At 55.1% G+C, this 16,017-nt stretch overlaps 2 protein-coding genes across 5 annotated transcripts in view; one reads left to right on the plus strand and one right to left on the minus strand.

Moving 5' to 3' along the window:
* The window catches only part of UBN1 (ubinuclein 1), a 44,330-nt gene extending 38,583 nt beyond the window's left edge, over positions 1-5,747 (plus strand). The window contains exons 19-20 of one of the 2 annotated variants that reach the window (XR_003683270.2): positions 5,161-5,238; positions 5,601-5,741. The gene's annotated coding sequence lies outside the window, so the exon portion shown is untranslated. Of the gene's footprint in view, positions 1-5,160 lie in introns of both variants that reach the window. The other variant, XM_028500068.2, reaches the window with a different exon arrangement.
* PPL (periplakin) overlaps positions 104-16,017 on the minus strand; it is a 44,310-nt gene continuing 28,396 nt past the window's right edge. The window contains exons 9-22 of one of the 3 annotated variants that reach the window (XM_055090857.1): positions 15,395-15,490; positions 14,008-14,130; positions 13,767-13,913; positions 12,980-13,131; positions 11,365-11,462; positions 11,039-11,196; positions 9,928-10,106; positions 9,709-9,847; positions 8,790-8,983; positions 7,339-7,489; positions 5,768-5,851; positions 4,973-5,089; positions 4,381-4,473; positions 104-3,617 (exon numbers count right to left, since the gene is read on the minus strand). In XM_055090857.1, coding sequence (XP_054946832.1) covers positions 957-3,617; positions 4,381-4,473; positions 4,973-5,089; positions 5,768-5,851; positions 7,339-7,489; positions 8,790-8,983; positions 9,709-9,847; positions 9,928-10,106; positions 11,039-11,196; positions 11,365-11,462; positions 12,980-13,131; positions 13,767-13,913; positions 14,008-14,130; positions 15,395-15,490 — 4,392 coding nt within the window. In that variant the 3' untranslated portion in view covers positions 104-956. Of the gene's footprint in view, positions 3,621-4,380; positions 4,474-4,972; positions 5,090-5,767; positions 5,852-7,338; positions 7,490-8,789; positions 8,984-9,708; positions 9,848-9,927; positions 10,107-11,038; positions 11,197-11,364; positions 11,463-12,979; positions 13,132-13,766; positions 13,914-14,007; positions 14,151-15,394; positions 15,491-16,017 lie in introns of those variants that run through there. The other 2 variants (XM_028500071.2, XM_055090858.1) reach the window with 2 other exon arrangements.

Below are 16,017 nucleotides of genomic sequence, written 5' to 3' on the forward strand. Positions count from 1 at the left end.
CTTAGGAGCTGGTATGTAGGGAACATTCATTTTGGCTAAAAGCCAAGAGGGTGTTGGAGAATAAGCCTCATGCAAAAGAGGAAGAAACACACTTACCATGAAATTAGAATCAAGCCACCAGGTGTTTATTTTTGCACTATAAATAGAGTTCCCTATTACTTCCCATTTTCTTACATAATACGTGAGATACAGAAGACCCAAAATTTGGTAGAAAATCAACTGTGGAGTTTACTAAATGGCAGTGAGATAATAAGCAGGACTAGGCACCGAATCTAAGGCTGACAGCAACGCAGTCCACTAGGAAAGTACTTTGATTTCAGAACATGAAACGTTCCCTGATGGTGCGTTTTCTTGGGACAGTCTGGCTTGACAGTTAAGCTTCATTCGAGCACCAGGGTCAGATGCTGTTCTGGTTTCTTTGTGCCTTTTCTGGCATAGAGCCCAGATCCGTCTCCCCAGAAGGCCTCTGACGAAGAGTCGGCTGAGCCAGAATCCCGAGGGGTGTGAATGCAGGTCACAGGCCTGGGGAGCTGTTGCTTTGCTGAAGCGGGGAGGCCTTTCTGCCCTAGAGTTTCCCCTGCTGGGGTGTGGAGGCCAGTGCTGCATGGAGCGGGCTTGTCCACCCCAGTTGTTGGTCGTCGTGTGCTTTAGTAGTTTTCAGTTGCTTCCAGGTATCACACAAGGAGTCTGTTTATGGGACTGTGGGAAAAGGAGAAAGAAGAAGGGCACTGCGGGTTTGAATCATCGTCGGGAGATGAAGCAGGTCACTCAGCTGGTTGGATGACGGTTCAGCAGGTGCCTGTCCTGCTTGTGGTTGTGCTCTGAGCAGCTGGGGGACACACGGGGTCCTGCATGGATTAGGAGCTGCACGGGGCCAGGGAGAAAAGATACCAAGGAGAGTACTAGGCAGGCGAGAGCCAGCATCTGCTTCCAGGAAGGTGAGGGTGGGGCCTTGCCTACTTCTCCCCGGACACCAGGATGGCCAGCTCCTGGATGGACATATCCTTGTTGACGTAGCGGTCGTACTGGGCAGGGGTCAGCCTTCTGTTCTGCAGGGCCTCTTCGATGGAGAACTTCTTGCCAGACTTCCTGTCATGGATCACAGAGGACTCCCCGTTGGGACCCTTGACGGAGATTTCCTCCCAGTCGCACTCCTGGCTCCTGAGTTTCACAAACATGTTCCAGTCGATGAGGCCGGCCCGGTGGGCTTCCTCTGGGGACAGCTCGCGGCCCGAGTCGGGGTCGATGACCACGATGGAGCGCCGCAGGTGGTTCTCCCTTTGCTCCCGCTTGATGGCCATGGAGCCCAGGCGCCGCTGCAGCTCATCGATCTCCAGGTCTTTGTCTCTGGAGAGCTGCCTGAGGTCGTCCAGCTCCTGCTCCAGGGACTGGAGGCGGCAGTCGAGCTGCGCCCCGGGGTCCACCGCCACCGGCATCCTCCTTAGGCCCCGCGTCTCCGCCACCGCCATCTCGATTTCAGACTGGAGCCTGTGGGCCTCGAGCTGCAGGCTCTGCTGCTCCAGCTGCAGTTTGTGGTTCTCTTCCCTCAGGAAATCCAGCTCCTTGGATGACTTGGAGTTACAGAACTCCAGCTCTGACAGCTTGGCCTCCAGCCGGCTCACCTCCGCGTCCAGCTCCCTCTTGCTCTGGCTCTCCGCCTCCAGGCTGCTCTTTAGCTTCTGAATCTCCTGCTCGGTGTCGCCTCTCTCCACCTGGATGCTCTTGGAGAAGACAACCTTCTCCTTGACCTCCATCTTCTCCAGGTGCTCCAGCTTTTTCTTCAGGGTCTCGAGCTCACGCTCCAGGACCTGCCGCCGGTGCCGCTCTTCCTCCAGCTGCAGCGTGAGCAGGGTGTGCTCCCGGGCCTGCTGGGGGTCCTGCTGCAGCACCACCTTCTGCTTGAGGGTCACCTTTTCCCGGGCCTCACCCTCCTCCTCCAGCTGGGCCAGCCGCTGCTTCAGGTGCTGCACCTCCAGCTCAGCCTCCCTGCGTGTCTGCCGCTCATGCTCCAGCTCCTTCAGCTGGCGCTCCAGCTCCGCTCGCCTGCACTGTAGCTGCTGCAACTCCCCGCGGAGGCCATCGATCTGCTGCAGCTCCGCGTCGATGCTCTCGGTGAAGGCGTTCACCTCGGCCTGCAGGCCCGGGTCCTCCTCGTACCTGACGACCTCCTGCTGGACCATCTTCTCCTTCACCTGGGAAAGCTCCTCCTCCTTCTGTTTGATTTTCTCCTCCTGGGACGCCCTCTCTCTTTCCAGATCCACTTGCTTCTTCTGTTCCTCTGACAGCTGGGCCCTCAGAGACTCCACTTCCTCTTTGGTCTGGGGGTCTTCCTGGAACTGCAAGATCTCCTGGACCACCTCCTTGGTCTGCACCTGGGGTTTGGCCTCTTTCAGGGACTGGATCTCCTGCTTCAGCTGGTAGATCTCCAGGTCACACCTTTCGATGAGTCTGGTCTTGTCGATGATCTCCTCCCTGAGCCTCTGAAGCTCTTTCTCCATCTCGGGGTCAGTCTTGTACTTGATGATCTCCTTTGTCACCTCCTTGACCTCCACCTGGGGGCCCCGCCTCCGGAGCACCTCCAGCTCGCTCTGGTAGCTCTTCAGCTGCTCCTCGGCCCCCCGGTACTTGCACTCCTGCTCGACCAGCTCCAGGCGGAGGTTGGCCACCTCACTCTCCGCCTTGGGGTCTGGTCGGACGATCTCCCGCACTTTCTCCTGCACGACCACTTTGGCATTTTCCTCCTCCAAGGCCCAGATCTTTCGGAGCAGCCCTGTTTTCTCCCTCTTGTAGGCACGAGCCTTGGCGGCCTCATCCTCATACTGGCGTTTGAGGTCACCCACCTCCCTCTCGGTTGCCACATCCTTTTCCACCTTGAGCACCTCCTTGATGGTGATCTTGCTCTCGGCCATGGCCCGCTCCTTCTCCAGCCTCTTCAGCTTGTCCTGGAGGAAGCTCAGCTCCTCCTCCTGCTTCTCCCTGAGCTGCTGCTCCCGCTGCTGGTCCTCCTGCAGCTTCCGGAACTCTGCCTCCAGCTGGGGGTCATTCTGCAGTTTCACCACCTCCTTCTCGGTGACCTTCTCCCGCACCTGGTTCTTCTCCTGGGCCAGGGCTGCGATGCGCTGCTGCAGGAGGAGCGCCTCTGCCTCCTGGGTGCCCTTCTGCCGCCGCAGCTCCTCCAGCTCCTCCTGCAACCTCAGGACCTCGCTGACCTGGGTTTGGTCCGGCTCGATGCGCAGAACCTCCTTGACCATGTACTCCTGCACCCCGTCCCTGGCCTCCTGCTCCAGCGCGCGCAGCCGCAGCTGCAGTGCCTCCAGCTCCTCCTGCAGCAGCCGGTTCTTGCGCTGCTCCTCCACCAGGGTCTGCTGCGTCTTCTGGAAGCTCTCCTCCAGCGTGGGGTCTGGCACCTTCTTGAGCACCTCCTTCCTCACCACCGCTTCCTGTGGGCTCTGGTTCTGCAGGGTCTGGATCTCCTCCTGGGCGCTCCTGACCTCATTCTCCAGCTGCTGCCTCCGCTCCGCCTCCTTGTCCAGCTCCTTCTGAATCTTCCACGTCTCCTCTGCTCCGGAGCCCGGCTGGCTCCCGGGCAGGGCCTCATGGCTCATGCCTGCCTCAGGCTGCTGGGAAGCAGAAGACAGCGCAGGGTTAATGCCGGACTCTGCACGGCTCGACCCCAGCTGGCCACCCGCCAGAGGTCAGACAGCTTGTCCTGCGGTCCCTAGGGGACCCCCTCAGTGCCAGGTTCACTAGAGTCCTAGGCTTCCTTTTGAAAATGGTAAAACACCTAGTTTAAATGCATCTGGGAAAATATTTTAAAACCACAGAAGAGTGTGAAGCAGAGGCTGTCCGTCACCTCTGGTCCTGTTCCTACAGGATACTGTCACCTTTGACACACATATATTTTTGCGTGTGACACATACTTATTTTTTCCACACTAACGGTGATGTCTGTTCTGCACCCTGCTTGTTGCACTTATGAGAGAATCTGCAGTGGCACAGAGAGCGCCACCTCGTCGTGTGATAGCTTCGTCATTTTCCATTGTGTGGACAGACCGTGGCTCAGTCACACACCCATTGCTGGTGAATATTGAGTTGCTTCCACTTTCTTAACTATTACAGTGTTGTCGTTAACGTTTTGGGCTTTTAAAAATAAGTTACCTTTTTCTGGGTACTCAGCAAATGTTTGAGGGATGGGACACGTAGGTTGGACTCATGTCCACAGGGGCACAGGCATGGGCTGGCGTCTGCACTGGCGCCACCCAACCCTGTTTGCAGGGGGACACGCCCACTGGTTCACAGGCTGTTTCTCTGAGGCACAATGAGTCTTATTTCTCAGTTCTTGGGATAGTTTTGAGTAGAATGCGTTACTGAGATCCATTACCTGTCTCAGGAGATTCAGAGCAAACTCCAGATTCTGCAGCCTCTGTCTGTTGATGGCATTAACTTCCGTGAACTTGGCAGCAAGAGCCGTTTCCTACAGGAGAGCAAACAGGAGTCAACAGGCTAAGCGAAGGTGAGCTGGACCGTGTTTGAAAAGTCTGGCATTTGGGGAGAGAGGGTACCTTCTTGCCCTTTCCTACCTGGAGTTCTACTACAGTCTCATCTACAGGAGAGAAAACTGGATTTAGAGTCAGAAGCCTAAACCCCCAGCGAGTGACCTTGAGCAGGTCTGTCTCTGAGCCTTAACGCGTTCGTGTATGGAAGGAGCTGATAACATCGGCCCTCTGTCTGTGTGTACTTACTTAGGGGGAGCAGGGGGAGTCCGTGGCTCTGGCTCAGATAAACCCAGCAGGTTGTCTTTCTAGGCATATCAATGTCGCCACCCCAGAATAAGTTATCTCCTCTTACTGAACCTGTTGGCACCCAGGAGGGCTCTGGGGCCAGTTTCCCTATTGTGTGTGCGTCTCTGAGGCCTGCATGCCATGCTCTCTGGAGCGAGGGAACCCCGAGAAGGCCTGGCCTGCAGAGCTCACCTCTTCCCTCACTTTGGCGGCAGGGGACTGGAGCCTGGCCCTCTTGCTCATGTGGCTGCTTCTTCCATTCTCCAAGTCAAGGAGGGACCTGAGTTTCTCTGCTTCCAACTCGTAGTCCTGCGTGAGAGAGACGTGGCAGAGGGCAGACAAGAGCAGGTGAGACCAAAATGTTCTTATACCCCTTCCAGCTGACTGCAAAGGTCTTCTGCTCAGCCACACCCTGTTCTGACTGCCAGGAGGTTTTGAGAACCATAGATCCATCAGTGGTACGTACCTACATCCCTGAATAACATGTGAGACGAGAAAAAGTAGGCCCACAATCCCCCTCCGTCCCCAAAGCATGCTCCTTCCAGGCCTTCCCTGGCCTAGAGACCATGGCATTCTGCTTTCTTCATTTAACTCTGTACCATGAGTTATGGCTTTTCTCATGTTGCCTCCTAATCCTCCTGTGGATCAGTTTGATGACTTTAACATCCATTGTGTGGTTAGATGATAATTTACTAGCCGTTCCTCTGCTATTGGACATTTAGATTATTTCTAGTTTGTCTGTTTTGCTATTGTAAATAATTCTGTAGTACAATGATTTTGTTAATCCCACATTATTATTCTTTCATATTTTTTTCTTTAGGATAAATTCCCCCAGTTACTGCTTTAAACAGTAGAAAATCCTTTTCTGGTATTCGATGCCCAGTGCCACCTTGTTTCCCAAAGCAGTGCCTGAGGACACCCCCGCTGGACCAGCTGGTGGGAAGAGGCCCTGCTGCTTTACACTCCGGGCAGGGTGTCACGTCTCACCTTGACAGCTTGCTGGTACTGCTGGGAGTGGGCGTAGACTTTCTGTACTTCCTCTTCCCTTCTTGCTATCTCATCTAGCAGGTTCTGTAAAACAACAGAGACTTTGAAAACCAAAAATTAAAAAAAAAAAAAATCCAGGGCTTCCCTGGTGGCGCAGTGCTTGAGATTCCGCTTGCCGATGCAGGGGACACGGGTTTGTGCCCCAGTCGGGGAAGATCCCACATGCCGCGGAGCGGCTGGGCCCGTGAGCCATGGCTGCTGAGCCTGCGCGTCCGGAGCCTGTGCTCCGCAACGGGAGAGGCCACAACAGTGAGAGGCCCGCGTACCGCAAAAAAAATAATAAAAAAAAAATCCCAAACCTAGATAGAGTAGCTGGATTCCTTGGAGTCTGGAATTCTTCCGTAGCACAAACTATAACGAATGGCTTCCTTGTTTACATTTGTTTGTTACAAAAGGCAATTCTAAGGCCCTGTGAAGAAGGGCCAAGAAGGGCTTCCCTGGTGGCGCAGTGGTTAAGAATCCACCTGCCAGTGCAGGGAACACGGGTTCGAGCCCTGGTCTGGGAAGATCCCACGTGCCTTGGAGCAACTAAGCCCCTGCGCCACGACCACTGAGCCTACGCTCTAGAGTCCCCGTATCACAACTACTGAGCCCGCGTGCCACAACTACTGAAGCCTGCGTGCCTAGAGCCCGTGCTCTGCAACAAGAGAAACCACCGCAATGAGAAGCCCGCACACCACTACGAAGAGTAGCCCCTGCTCAACGCAACCAACTACTGAGCCCACGTGCCACAACTACTGAAGCCTGGGCACCTAGAGCCTATACTCCACAACAAGAGAAACCACCGCAATGAGAAGACCGCACACCACTACAAAGTGTAGCCCACCCCCCCGCTCGACGCAACTAGAGAAAGCCCGTGAGCAGTATCAAACACCCAGCGCAGCCAAAAATAGATAAATAAAAATAAATCTATTAAAGAAAAAAAAAAAGGAAGGGCCAAGAAGATAATTATTTTTGGCAGGAAAGTTGTGTTTATTGAGTGCATTGAAATGTCAGGCACTGTTCTAGTATCCTTCTTAGATTATCTCACTGAATCGCCCAACATCCTGTGAGGTAGGCACCGTCCTCACCTCCAGTTTATGAACGAGGAAACCCAGGCACAGGGCGACACAGTGACTGGCCCGTGGGCGCATGGCTAATGGGGGTGGGAGCACGATTTGAGACCAGGCTGTTGGGCTTCCTGTTCCTCGTCCTTCACCCCAAGGCCCTGCTGCCTTCGGGGGAGCCAGGACTCTGGGCTTTGGAAATGGGTTTTTCCCCGAGGGCTCCCCTGTGTCCCTGTAGCTATTTGCTTATTTAGCTGGCTTGCACGGAGTGTCCACTCTGGGCCAGGCCCTGTGCTGGGCACTGAGGACGGAGAGGTGAGGGAGATCCCGTCCTTGTCAGAGACTCGGGTGCTGGAAGCCTGCCTGGCCAGGACCACTGCCAGGCCCCCGTCCATGAAGGGGCTTGCTAACCTCCGACCCCCACTTGTGACCATCCTCCTGTGAACGCGGAAGTGGCCTTCTCACCTTCTGGTTGTTCAGCTTGGTCTCCATCTGGCCGAGGCCGTCTGTCTCCTGGGGCTCGTAGCTGGGGATGTGGGACAGGAACTGCAGCAGGCGGTCGCGGCCACTACAGAAGGCGTCGTGAGCAGCCCGGGTGCTCTGCAGGCTCTGGACCCTGCGGGGCAAAGCCCGTCAGGCCTTTGAGCTCTCAGGTCTCACTGAGAGCTGCCTGCCGTCCCTTTTTAAAGAGATCATCAAAAGTAATTTAACTGGAAATAACCTAAACGTTCACCAGGAAGGAAGTAGTTAGATAAATTACGGAATATTATGTTGGAATACTGTGCGGCCTCTGTAAAACGCAGGAAGGCCCTCCTGTGTGGACTCACAGGGATGCCCCCTGTGAATTCTAGGACCTAAATAACTCATGGATCCAAGGGGAAATCACAAGGGAGGTGAGGAAATCTTTTGAACTCACTGAAAATAAAAACATCAAAATTTGTGGGACACAATGAAAGCAGTGCTTAGTGGGAAGTATGTAGTTTTAAATGCTTAGATTAGAAAAAAAAGAAAGCTTTCAAATCAACAATCTAAGCTTCTACCTTAAGAAAGAAAAAGAAGAGCAAATTGGACTTAAATGTAAGCAGCAGTAGGAAATAATAATGAGCAGATGTCAGTGAAACAGGAAACAGGAAAACAGGAGAAAGATCACTGCAACCAAAGCTGGTTCATTGAAACCGTCAATAACGTGATAAACCTCAGACATAATGATCAGGGGGACAAGAAGAATAAACAGATACAACAGAAGAAGATACAACATCAGGAATGAGAGAGAGGACATTCCTTCAGATCCTGCAAATAGTCAAGGATAAGAGAATATTATGAACAATTTTATGCCAATAAACTCAACAACTTGATGAGATGGACAATGTGTCCTTGACAGACACAAACTTCTGAAGTTGCTCAAGCATTAGATGACCCAAATGGTCCAATATCTATTAAAGAGGTTGAATTTGTAGTTAAAAACCCTCTTACACACAAAAAACCAAATTGCAGGCCCAGATGGCTTCAGTGGTGAATTCTTCCAGGCATTTAAGGAATTAATACCCAGTCTACACAAAATTCCAGAAAACAGAAGAGGAGGAGGGAACACTTACTGACTCATCAGGCTGGGAAAATATATGACAGGGAAAATAGCAAAACACACTGTATGTGGTGTGTTGTCATTCGTACGTTAATTACCTACCCCAGCTCATACAGAATGTTTTTGGACGGACACACAAGAAACGTAGCAGTGCTGATCTTGGGGGAAGGGTTTGGTCATTATAATCCCTTTGTGTTTTTTATCTTGTATATGTACTGCTTTTTTCAGAAAGAGGAAATTCTTTAGAAATCAAATAGCCTTCAGTGTTGTCCGCAGAAATCCCACTTTGCTGCCTTAAGGCAGACTAAGCCGAGGCCCCCCGCGGCCCCCTCACCTGAGCTCCACCTGCTGGCAGAGGTTGTCAAAGCGCTGGTGCAGCTTGTGCACCTCGGCCTCCTGGCGCTCCAGGTCCGGGCAGTGCTCCTGGAAGCGGCTGGCCAGCGAGCCAGAGCACTGCTTGGCGGCCTGCAGATTCTGCTTCACCTCACTGAGGAGGGCCTGCCGGGCCTGCAGCTCGGAGGCCATGGCCTGCCGGGGCAGAGAGGCAGATGGCAGGTGTTGTGGCCAGAGCTCCGGGGCCTGGGATGGTGCTACCCAGAGCTCTTGGGGCTGCCTGCTTTTAGCGGGTGGCAGGCCTGGACCTGGGCGGGGACCGGCGCTTTGCCTCTGAGTTTCTCCTCAAACCCGTGGTCATTTCTGCAGTTTCCATTTCATTACAATGACCAATACCCTGGGAAAACTAGCTTCTGAAACCCTGCGGCACATGGCACGTGCCTGTGACACCGTGCCCGGGACTGGAGTGGCCTTGGTGAAGGCTCTGAGGTGAGGCCCTCACCACAAGGGCAAGGGTTTTGTGAGGTGGTTTGTGAATAGGGGCCTCCCGGGGGCTCACAGACCCCAATGCTTAGAGCGGGCCCAGCGGCAATGGTGAAGAGGACAGATGCTGGGCTGGGGAAGAGGCTCCTGTGCTCAGCTGACGCGCCGTGCAGGCATGTGGGCCCAGGTGGCCAGATCTGCTTGTCCAGAGATACTGGGAATCTGGGGGGATTATGTGGACATTCGATTTTAAGATACCAGCACCTGATTTCCACAGGCCACAGAAACCCTGTGTGCGGCTGGGACTCCAAACCTGGAGAGACTTGCTGCCCTGGGCCTCAGGCCCCTCGACTGTCCACAGGTGGGGTGGCCGGGGCGCCGGGAGCCCATGCCCAGCTCAGAGAAAGGCTCCTGAGGCCCAGGGTCCCCACACTCACCGCCAGCTCCTGCCTCTTGCTGTCCAGGGCGTGGCCACTCTTGGGCACCGTGTCCTCCTGGGCCAGCTGGTTTTCGTATGAGGCCAGCACCTCCCGGCCCTGCTGCAGGCTCTTCTCCAGGCGGTTGGCGATGTCAACCCTGAGGACATGAGTCAGGAGTTGGGGGGCGGTGCTGGCCCTTGACCCCGCCCGGCCTCCCCACTGCCCGCCTGCACCCACTTCTCCTGAGCCGCGTCCAGCAGCTGCACCAGGCGCTCGTATCTGCGCTGGGTGTCCTCCACCCGCGTCCTCAGCAGGGCCGCACTGCCACTGCCCGGGAGGGCCTGCATGAATGCCTCGCCCTCGGCCGTGCTGCTCGCCTTCTCGGGCTCGATGCGCAGCAGCTCGTTGGTGATGTTCTGTGGGGACGAGAGGCCCACGCGTTGACCACAGCCGGCAGCCACCCCCACCCAGGGATGTCCTCCCCGGGGGGCCTGACTGGGGATCTGGGGCGCTGGCCTAGGAGTCCATGTTTGTAATGAGCATCCCTGGGAATTCTGACACAGTGGATGGTGACTCACGAGTGATGAATATTAATAGGTTCCTGTTCCCACTACTTCACACGGCTTTACTCATCTTTGGGGACAACTCCAGTGAGGTGGGTACGACTCCAAGCAGCTTAGGAGGGGACATGGAGGGGCCTAGCCCCAACCCCACCCCTGTATCAGGCGTCCTCTGGCCTTAGCTCGGCCCCAACCAGACCAGCCCTGCTGTGAGCGCCGTCAAGGGCCATGGCACTTCTCTGAGCCCCGTTCCTCTCCTGTAAACCGGGAACGGTCATGCCCATCGTGGAGGGCGCCGAGGACCCAGGAAACTGTGTGTGTGTGTAAAAGAGGTGAGGAGTAGATGGTGTTCACACGGCTCATCTTGCCCCATCCTGTCGAGGCCCCCTAAGTGGGGATCAGCCCATTTTACTGAAGACACTGAGGTTTGGGCTTGAACGGTGTGTCTGTGGTCAAGGCGAGTGAGCCGGCCCTGTCACCCCAGAGCCCGTGTGATGTCGGGCACCGCGGCCTCTCACTCAGCTCAGTGCTGATCTACTCGGATTGCAGTCCTGCTGTTGTCAGCTCTGCCACGAGCCCTTTTTCCTGGGGGTGTGTCTTGGGGGCGCCAGGCCTCAGGCACCTCCTCAGTCTTTGGCCTAGAGCAGCACCCCTCCCCACAACTCATGACTTCCTGTTACACGTGGCAAGTGGTCCCTTTTGAGCGCCAAGACACCCCTTGGCGATTAGACCTTGAGCAGGGGCCCCGGGGAGCCAGTGGGCCAGCCTGTGCCCCCAGCCTGGGGTACCTTGAGGTCCTTGGCCCGCTCAGCACTGTCCTGCACGGCCCGGCCCTGCTCCAGCGGCGGCCGCAGGATCCCTGTGATGGCCTTCTCCTGCCGGTCCAGGTCGCTGGCCACCTTGTCCAAGCCGGCCAGCAGCTGCCGGCCCTGCAGGTCAGAGTCATCTGCCAGAGGGAAATCAGAGTCGGGTAGCAGTGGGGAATCGTGAGGCCCAGGGAGGGGGCGTAGGAGGGCCAGCCTCCCCACCTCCACTGTCCCATCTGCAGCACAGATCCTGGGCCCGGCCCCGCCTCCCTGTCCCCCCAGAGCCTCAGGCAGCGTCGGGTACCCACCTCCAGAGTTCTCTGCCTTCAGCACCTCATGCCGCTGCTGGAGCGCCCTTCTGCTCCCAGCTGCCTTCTGCCGCAGGCTCTGGTACTGGCTGCCCAGGCTGTGACAGCAAAAACGGGCTGAGGACCTGGGGCAGCCCACTGCCCCTACTGCCCACTGACACAGGACCCTGGACTCTGGCTGGACAGACAGCCTCGAGGAGTCGGGAAGCTCATCAAAACGCTTTGAAAAGTTAACACGACACATGTAGAAAGGATTTGCTGAAACTCTGGTCTTTCTTTGCTCTTGGGTTCAACGGACCCCTTCTTTCCCTCCTTCCTTTCTTTTTTTTTTTTTTTTTTTTTTTTTGTGGTATGCGGGCCTCCCCCTGCTGTGGCCTCTCCCGTTGCGGAGCACAGGCTCCGGACGCGCAGGCCCAGCGGCCATGGCTCACGGGCCCAGCCGCTCCGCGGCACGTGGGATCCTCCCAGACCGGGGCGCGAACCCGGTTCCCCTGCATCGGCAGGCGGACGCGCAACCACTGCGCCACCAGGGAAGCCCCCTCCTTCCCATCTTTGTCTCTCTTTTCTTCAATAGCAAGTATTACTATCTAAAATTATCTTGGGCTTCCCTGGTGACACAGTGGTTAAGAATCTGCCTGCCAATGCAGGGGACACGGGTTCGATCCTTGGCCCGGGAAGATCCCACATGCTGCGGAGCAACTAAGCCCGTGCGCCACAACTACTGAGCCTGCGCTCTAGAGCCCGCAAGCCACAACTACCGAGCCCATGTGCCACAACTACTGAAGCCCGTGGGCCTAGAGCTCGTGCTCTGCAACAAGACAAGCCATGACGAGAAGCCCACGCACCACAACAAAGAGTAGCCCCCACTCGCCACTAGAAAAAGCCCACGCACAGCAACAAAGACCTAATACAGCCAAAAATAAAAACAAATAAATTTATAAAATAATCCTGTTTGCTCATTTGTTTTCCCCACCAAGATGTTACCCGAGGCAGCAGTACACAGTAGGTGCTCAATACATATTTGCTGAATGAATAAATGAAGGAATTCCTTGAATCACTCATTCAACAAAGAGTTCTTGAGTACTTGCTTTGCACCAGGTACTGAACAAGGCCCTGAAAATAGTAAATCTCAAGGAACCCCTGCCCAATGAGGCTCACACACACAAAGCACCCTAATGAGAGCAGCACGAGCAGTGGGAGAAGGTGCTTGAGAAAGAGGCGGCAGCCCTTTTCCTGGAGCCAGGGTGGAGGATGAGGGGGCAATTAGGGAAGGCTTCACAGAAGAGGTGACCCCCAGGCTGGGTCTTCAAACCAAGAGGCCTGAGCCAACAGGTGGTGGGTTGGTGTGCAGGTAGAGGGAGCAGTATGTGCAAAGGCCCAGAGGCCCTTGCAGAAAAACCACTCCCTGATGTGTGCCCAGAGCCAGAGGTTCACACACAAGTCAGCTCGGCCAACAGGATCTGCTGCTGTCCCACTTGAGCCTCCAAGGGCGTGCAGGTGTGGGGATGTTAGTGGCACCCTGAGGTTGAGTTGGGGTGCCCAGGGCTGTGAACGTGGCCTAAGGGGCCCAGGGGGTGCGGCCAGTCCACTCTGGCTCCTTCCTTTGCCCCTGTACCTGTCGGCCAGAGCCAGGGCCTCGGGGTCGGTGGGAGGGATCATGAAGCAGACAGCCGGGGCAGTCAGCTCATTCCCTGCGCTGTCCGTGAGGTCCCAGCTCTCCCCGTTGTTCCTCTGCAGGGTGTAGCTGTAGCCCCGAGAGATTAGGCCCTGGTGGGGACAGGCCAGTCAGAATACATGGAGAGACCTGCTCCACCTGGTGGCCAGGAGCCCAGTCGCCATCTCAACCCCACCCCTAACTCTGGGACCTGGGGAGTCTTAGCCTGTTTCTCAGATCCTCCCCAAGAGGTTCCATCATAGAGAGTTGAGAGGGGCCAGCACCAAGAAAACATGTGTTGGGTCTGCCGGCCTAGCACCCACCTGGATTTCCCTTTGGGGAGCCCTCATGCAGTCCCAGCCCATGTGTTCTCGTCCCTCCATTCCCTGACTTCTGGGGGTGGACATGTGACTCAGGTCTGGTCAATGAGAGAATGGCATCCCTGGCCACAGTGATTGGTTTAGGCTGGACACATGACTCAGAGCAGGCCAATGAGAACCTTCCCTGGGACTTCTGCTGGAATGACTGGGGTCACTAATCTGGTAGGACAGAAAAGGCCAGGGCAACAGGTGGGGTGATGCAGGGGCATTGGCAAAGAGGACCCCACGATGGAGATAAACACAGGCTCCTGAAATATTTGAGACCCTGCATCCAGCCATGTCACCCCTAAGGCCTTTCAGTGACATGAGAAGAGGCAGATCTGGGCCCAGCCTGGCTGGGGCACCTGTAGTACCAGGCAGGGGCTCACCTGGTCACTCTCAAAGTCACAGAGTGCCTCCACGGGGATGGGCTTGAATGGCGTCTCCCGGCGGTACTTGAGGGGTACCACCTGCTGCCCTCGCTTCTGCAGGCCCCGCACCTCATGCTCGTACTTGTCCAGAGCCTTCTCCTGGTCCTAAACATGGGGGGGAGTGCCCAGGTGAGATCACGCAGCCTTCCCCGGTCAGCAGGCAAGTAGCTGGGGAGGGGCCTGCTCAGGCATCACTCACGTCCAGCTCCCGCAGCATCAACTCAATCTGGTATTGGTCTTTGAAGTTGGGGCTGTATTTCTGGTTCAGGTCTGAGTCCACCTTGCACAGCAGCTCCTGGGCATCCTTCATGTCTTTGTGGAACTAGAGGAGACCGGGGGGCCCTGTCACGGACAGGACAGTGCTAGGACACCTGGGGCTAATCCTGGCTGTGACTTTAAGCCCATTCCCAGGTGGGGCTGGGCCTCCCACTCACCCTGAATCCATGGGCTCTGCCACCTGGGGACACCCACAACCCTCCCCAGCCCAGCTTCACAGGGAGAAACCAGGTCCCTTTCCACCAATCCATGCAATGTCACCTCTATGACATATTGTTTTCATGTGTATACACCAGTAAGCTTAGGGTTCTTCTCTATTCCACTCTTCTCTTTGTGCTAGGGACACCCTGACTTATTCTAAGTCTTAGTACATGGAAGATAAGCCTCCCCACTTGGTTCTAGAAAACTCTCTTGCCCATTCTTCAGCCCATTAGTTCTGGAATCATTCATTGTCAGCTGTCCCCTGGGCTGCAGCTATGAACATGACTTTGGGATCCCTGTGAAGCTCATAGCCCAGAAGGGCTGACACTGAACCAGGAGTTAGTTACAATAGTATCATCTGAGTTCAAGTGTCCCCAAACCACCTACTCATAAGAATCATGTGCAGCTCTCTTGTTAAAAACACACATTCCTGTGGAAACAATGCAGCATCCATCAACAGGTGAATGGCTAAACACAATGTGGTCCACGCATACAATGGAATATTATTCAGCCATGAAAAGGAATGAAGTTCTGGTTCATGCTACAACATGATGAACCTTGAAAACATTATGTTCAGTGAAAGAGCCAGATACAAAAGGCCACATATCATGTGATTCCACTTCTATGAAATATCTAAAATAGGCAAATCCAAAGAGACAGAAAGTAGATGAAAGGTTACCAGGGGTTGGAATGGGGAGTGATTGTTCATTGGTTACAGAATTCCTATTTGGGGTGATGAAAAAGTTTTGGAAAGACAGTGGCAATGGTTGCACAACATTGTGAATGTAATGAATGCACTGGATTGTACGCTTAAAAATGCCCAAAATGGCAAATTTCATATTATATATATTTTACCAAAATTAAAACTCCACACACCTACTCCTGTGCCTACGCTATCCTGGTGAGTCAGACCCTCCAGCCCCAGCCCCCAGGGAAGGCAGACAAGGGCCCGGCAAGCTTGGGGCACGCCTACGTCATCAGAAGTGTAAGTACTGGGAGGCCTGGGCAGGCAGCCCTGCAAGGCTCCTGGAGGAAGTAGCACTGAGGCCATGAGTGAGCCAAGCAGGCACTGGGTGCTCCCACCAATGGGGCCCTGGGCTGGCAGGTACCTGGTGGTAGTCTTCCATGTACTTCAGATGGCTCTCCTCACAGATGAGCAGGTTCAGGTACTCCTTCCAATCTGCATGCACAGCCTCCATGTGAGCCTGCCAGGAGAAAGGAGGCAGATTGGTGCTGGCCAAGCACCGGGGACACGAAGGGAGGGATGGCAGGATTCCAGACCAGGAAAGGATAGAGGAGGGGGTATCTGGCCTCTGCGTGTGTGTGGATCCCAGCCACCTCCCGCCCAGGGGTGGGAGGAGGAGTGAGGGGAACGTGTTGAGGTGCCAAGCAGGGCTGCTGTGTACGGGTACTCAGGTTGTACACTGCACAAGGGACAAGTAGGGGCTGTGTCTGCCCAAAGTGGTGCTTTTAAAAAAATCTCACAAAGGTACTCCCCAAATTCAGGTCCACCAGCGCTCAGACTGTGACTTTATTTGGAAATAGGGTCTTTGCGGATGTAACTGGTTAAGGATCTCAAGATGAAATTATCCTGGATTTAGGGTGGGCCTGAAATCCAATGACTGGTGTCCTCATAAGAAGAGGAGATGACACACAGGTGAGAAGGCCATGTGAAGACACAGAGGCAGATACAGGAGTGACGCAGCTCCAAACCAAGGAATGCCAAGGATTG

The sequence above is a fragment of the Physeter macrocephalus genome, chromosome 14 (genome assembly GCF_002837175.3).
Source record: "Physeter macrocephalus isolate SW-GA chromosome 14, ASM283717v5, whole genome shotgun sequence".
Lineage (NCBI taxonomy): Eukaryota > Metazoa > Chordata > Mammalia > Artiodactyla > Physeteridae > Physeter > Physeter macrocephalus.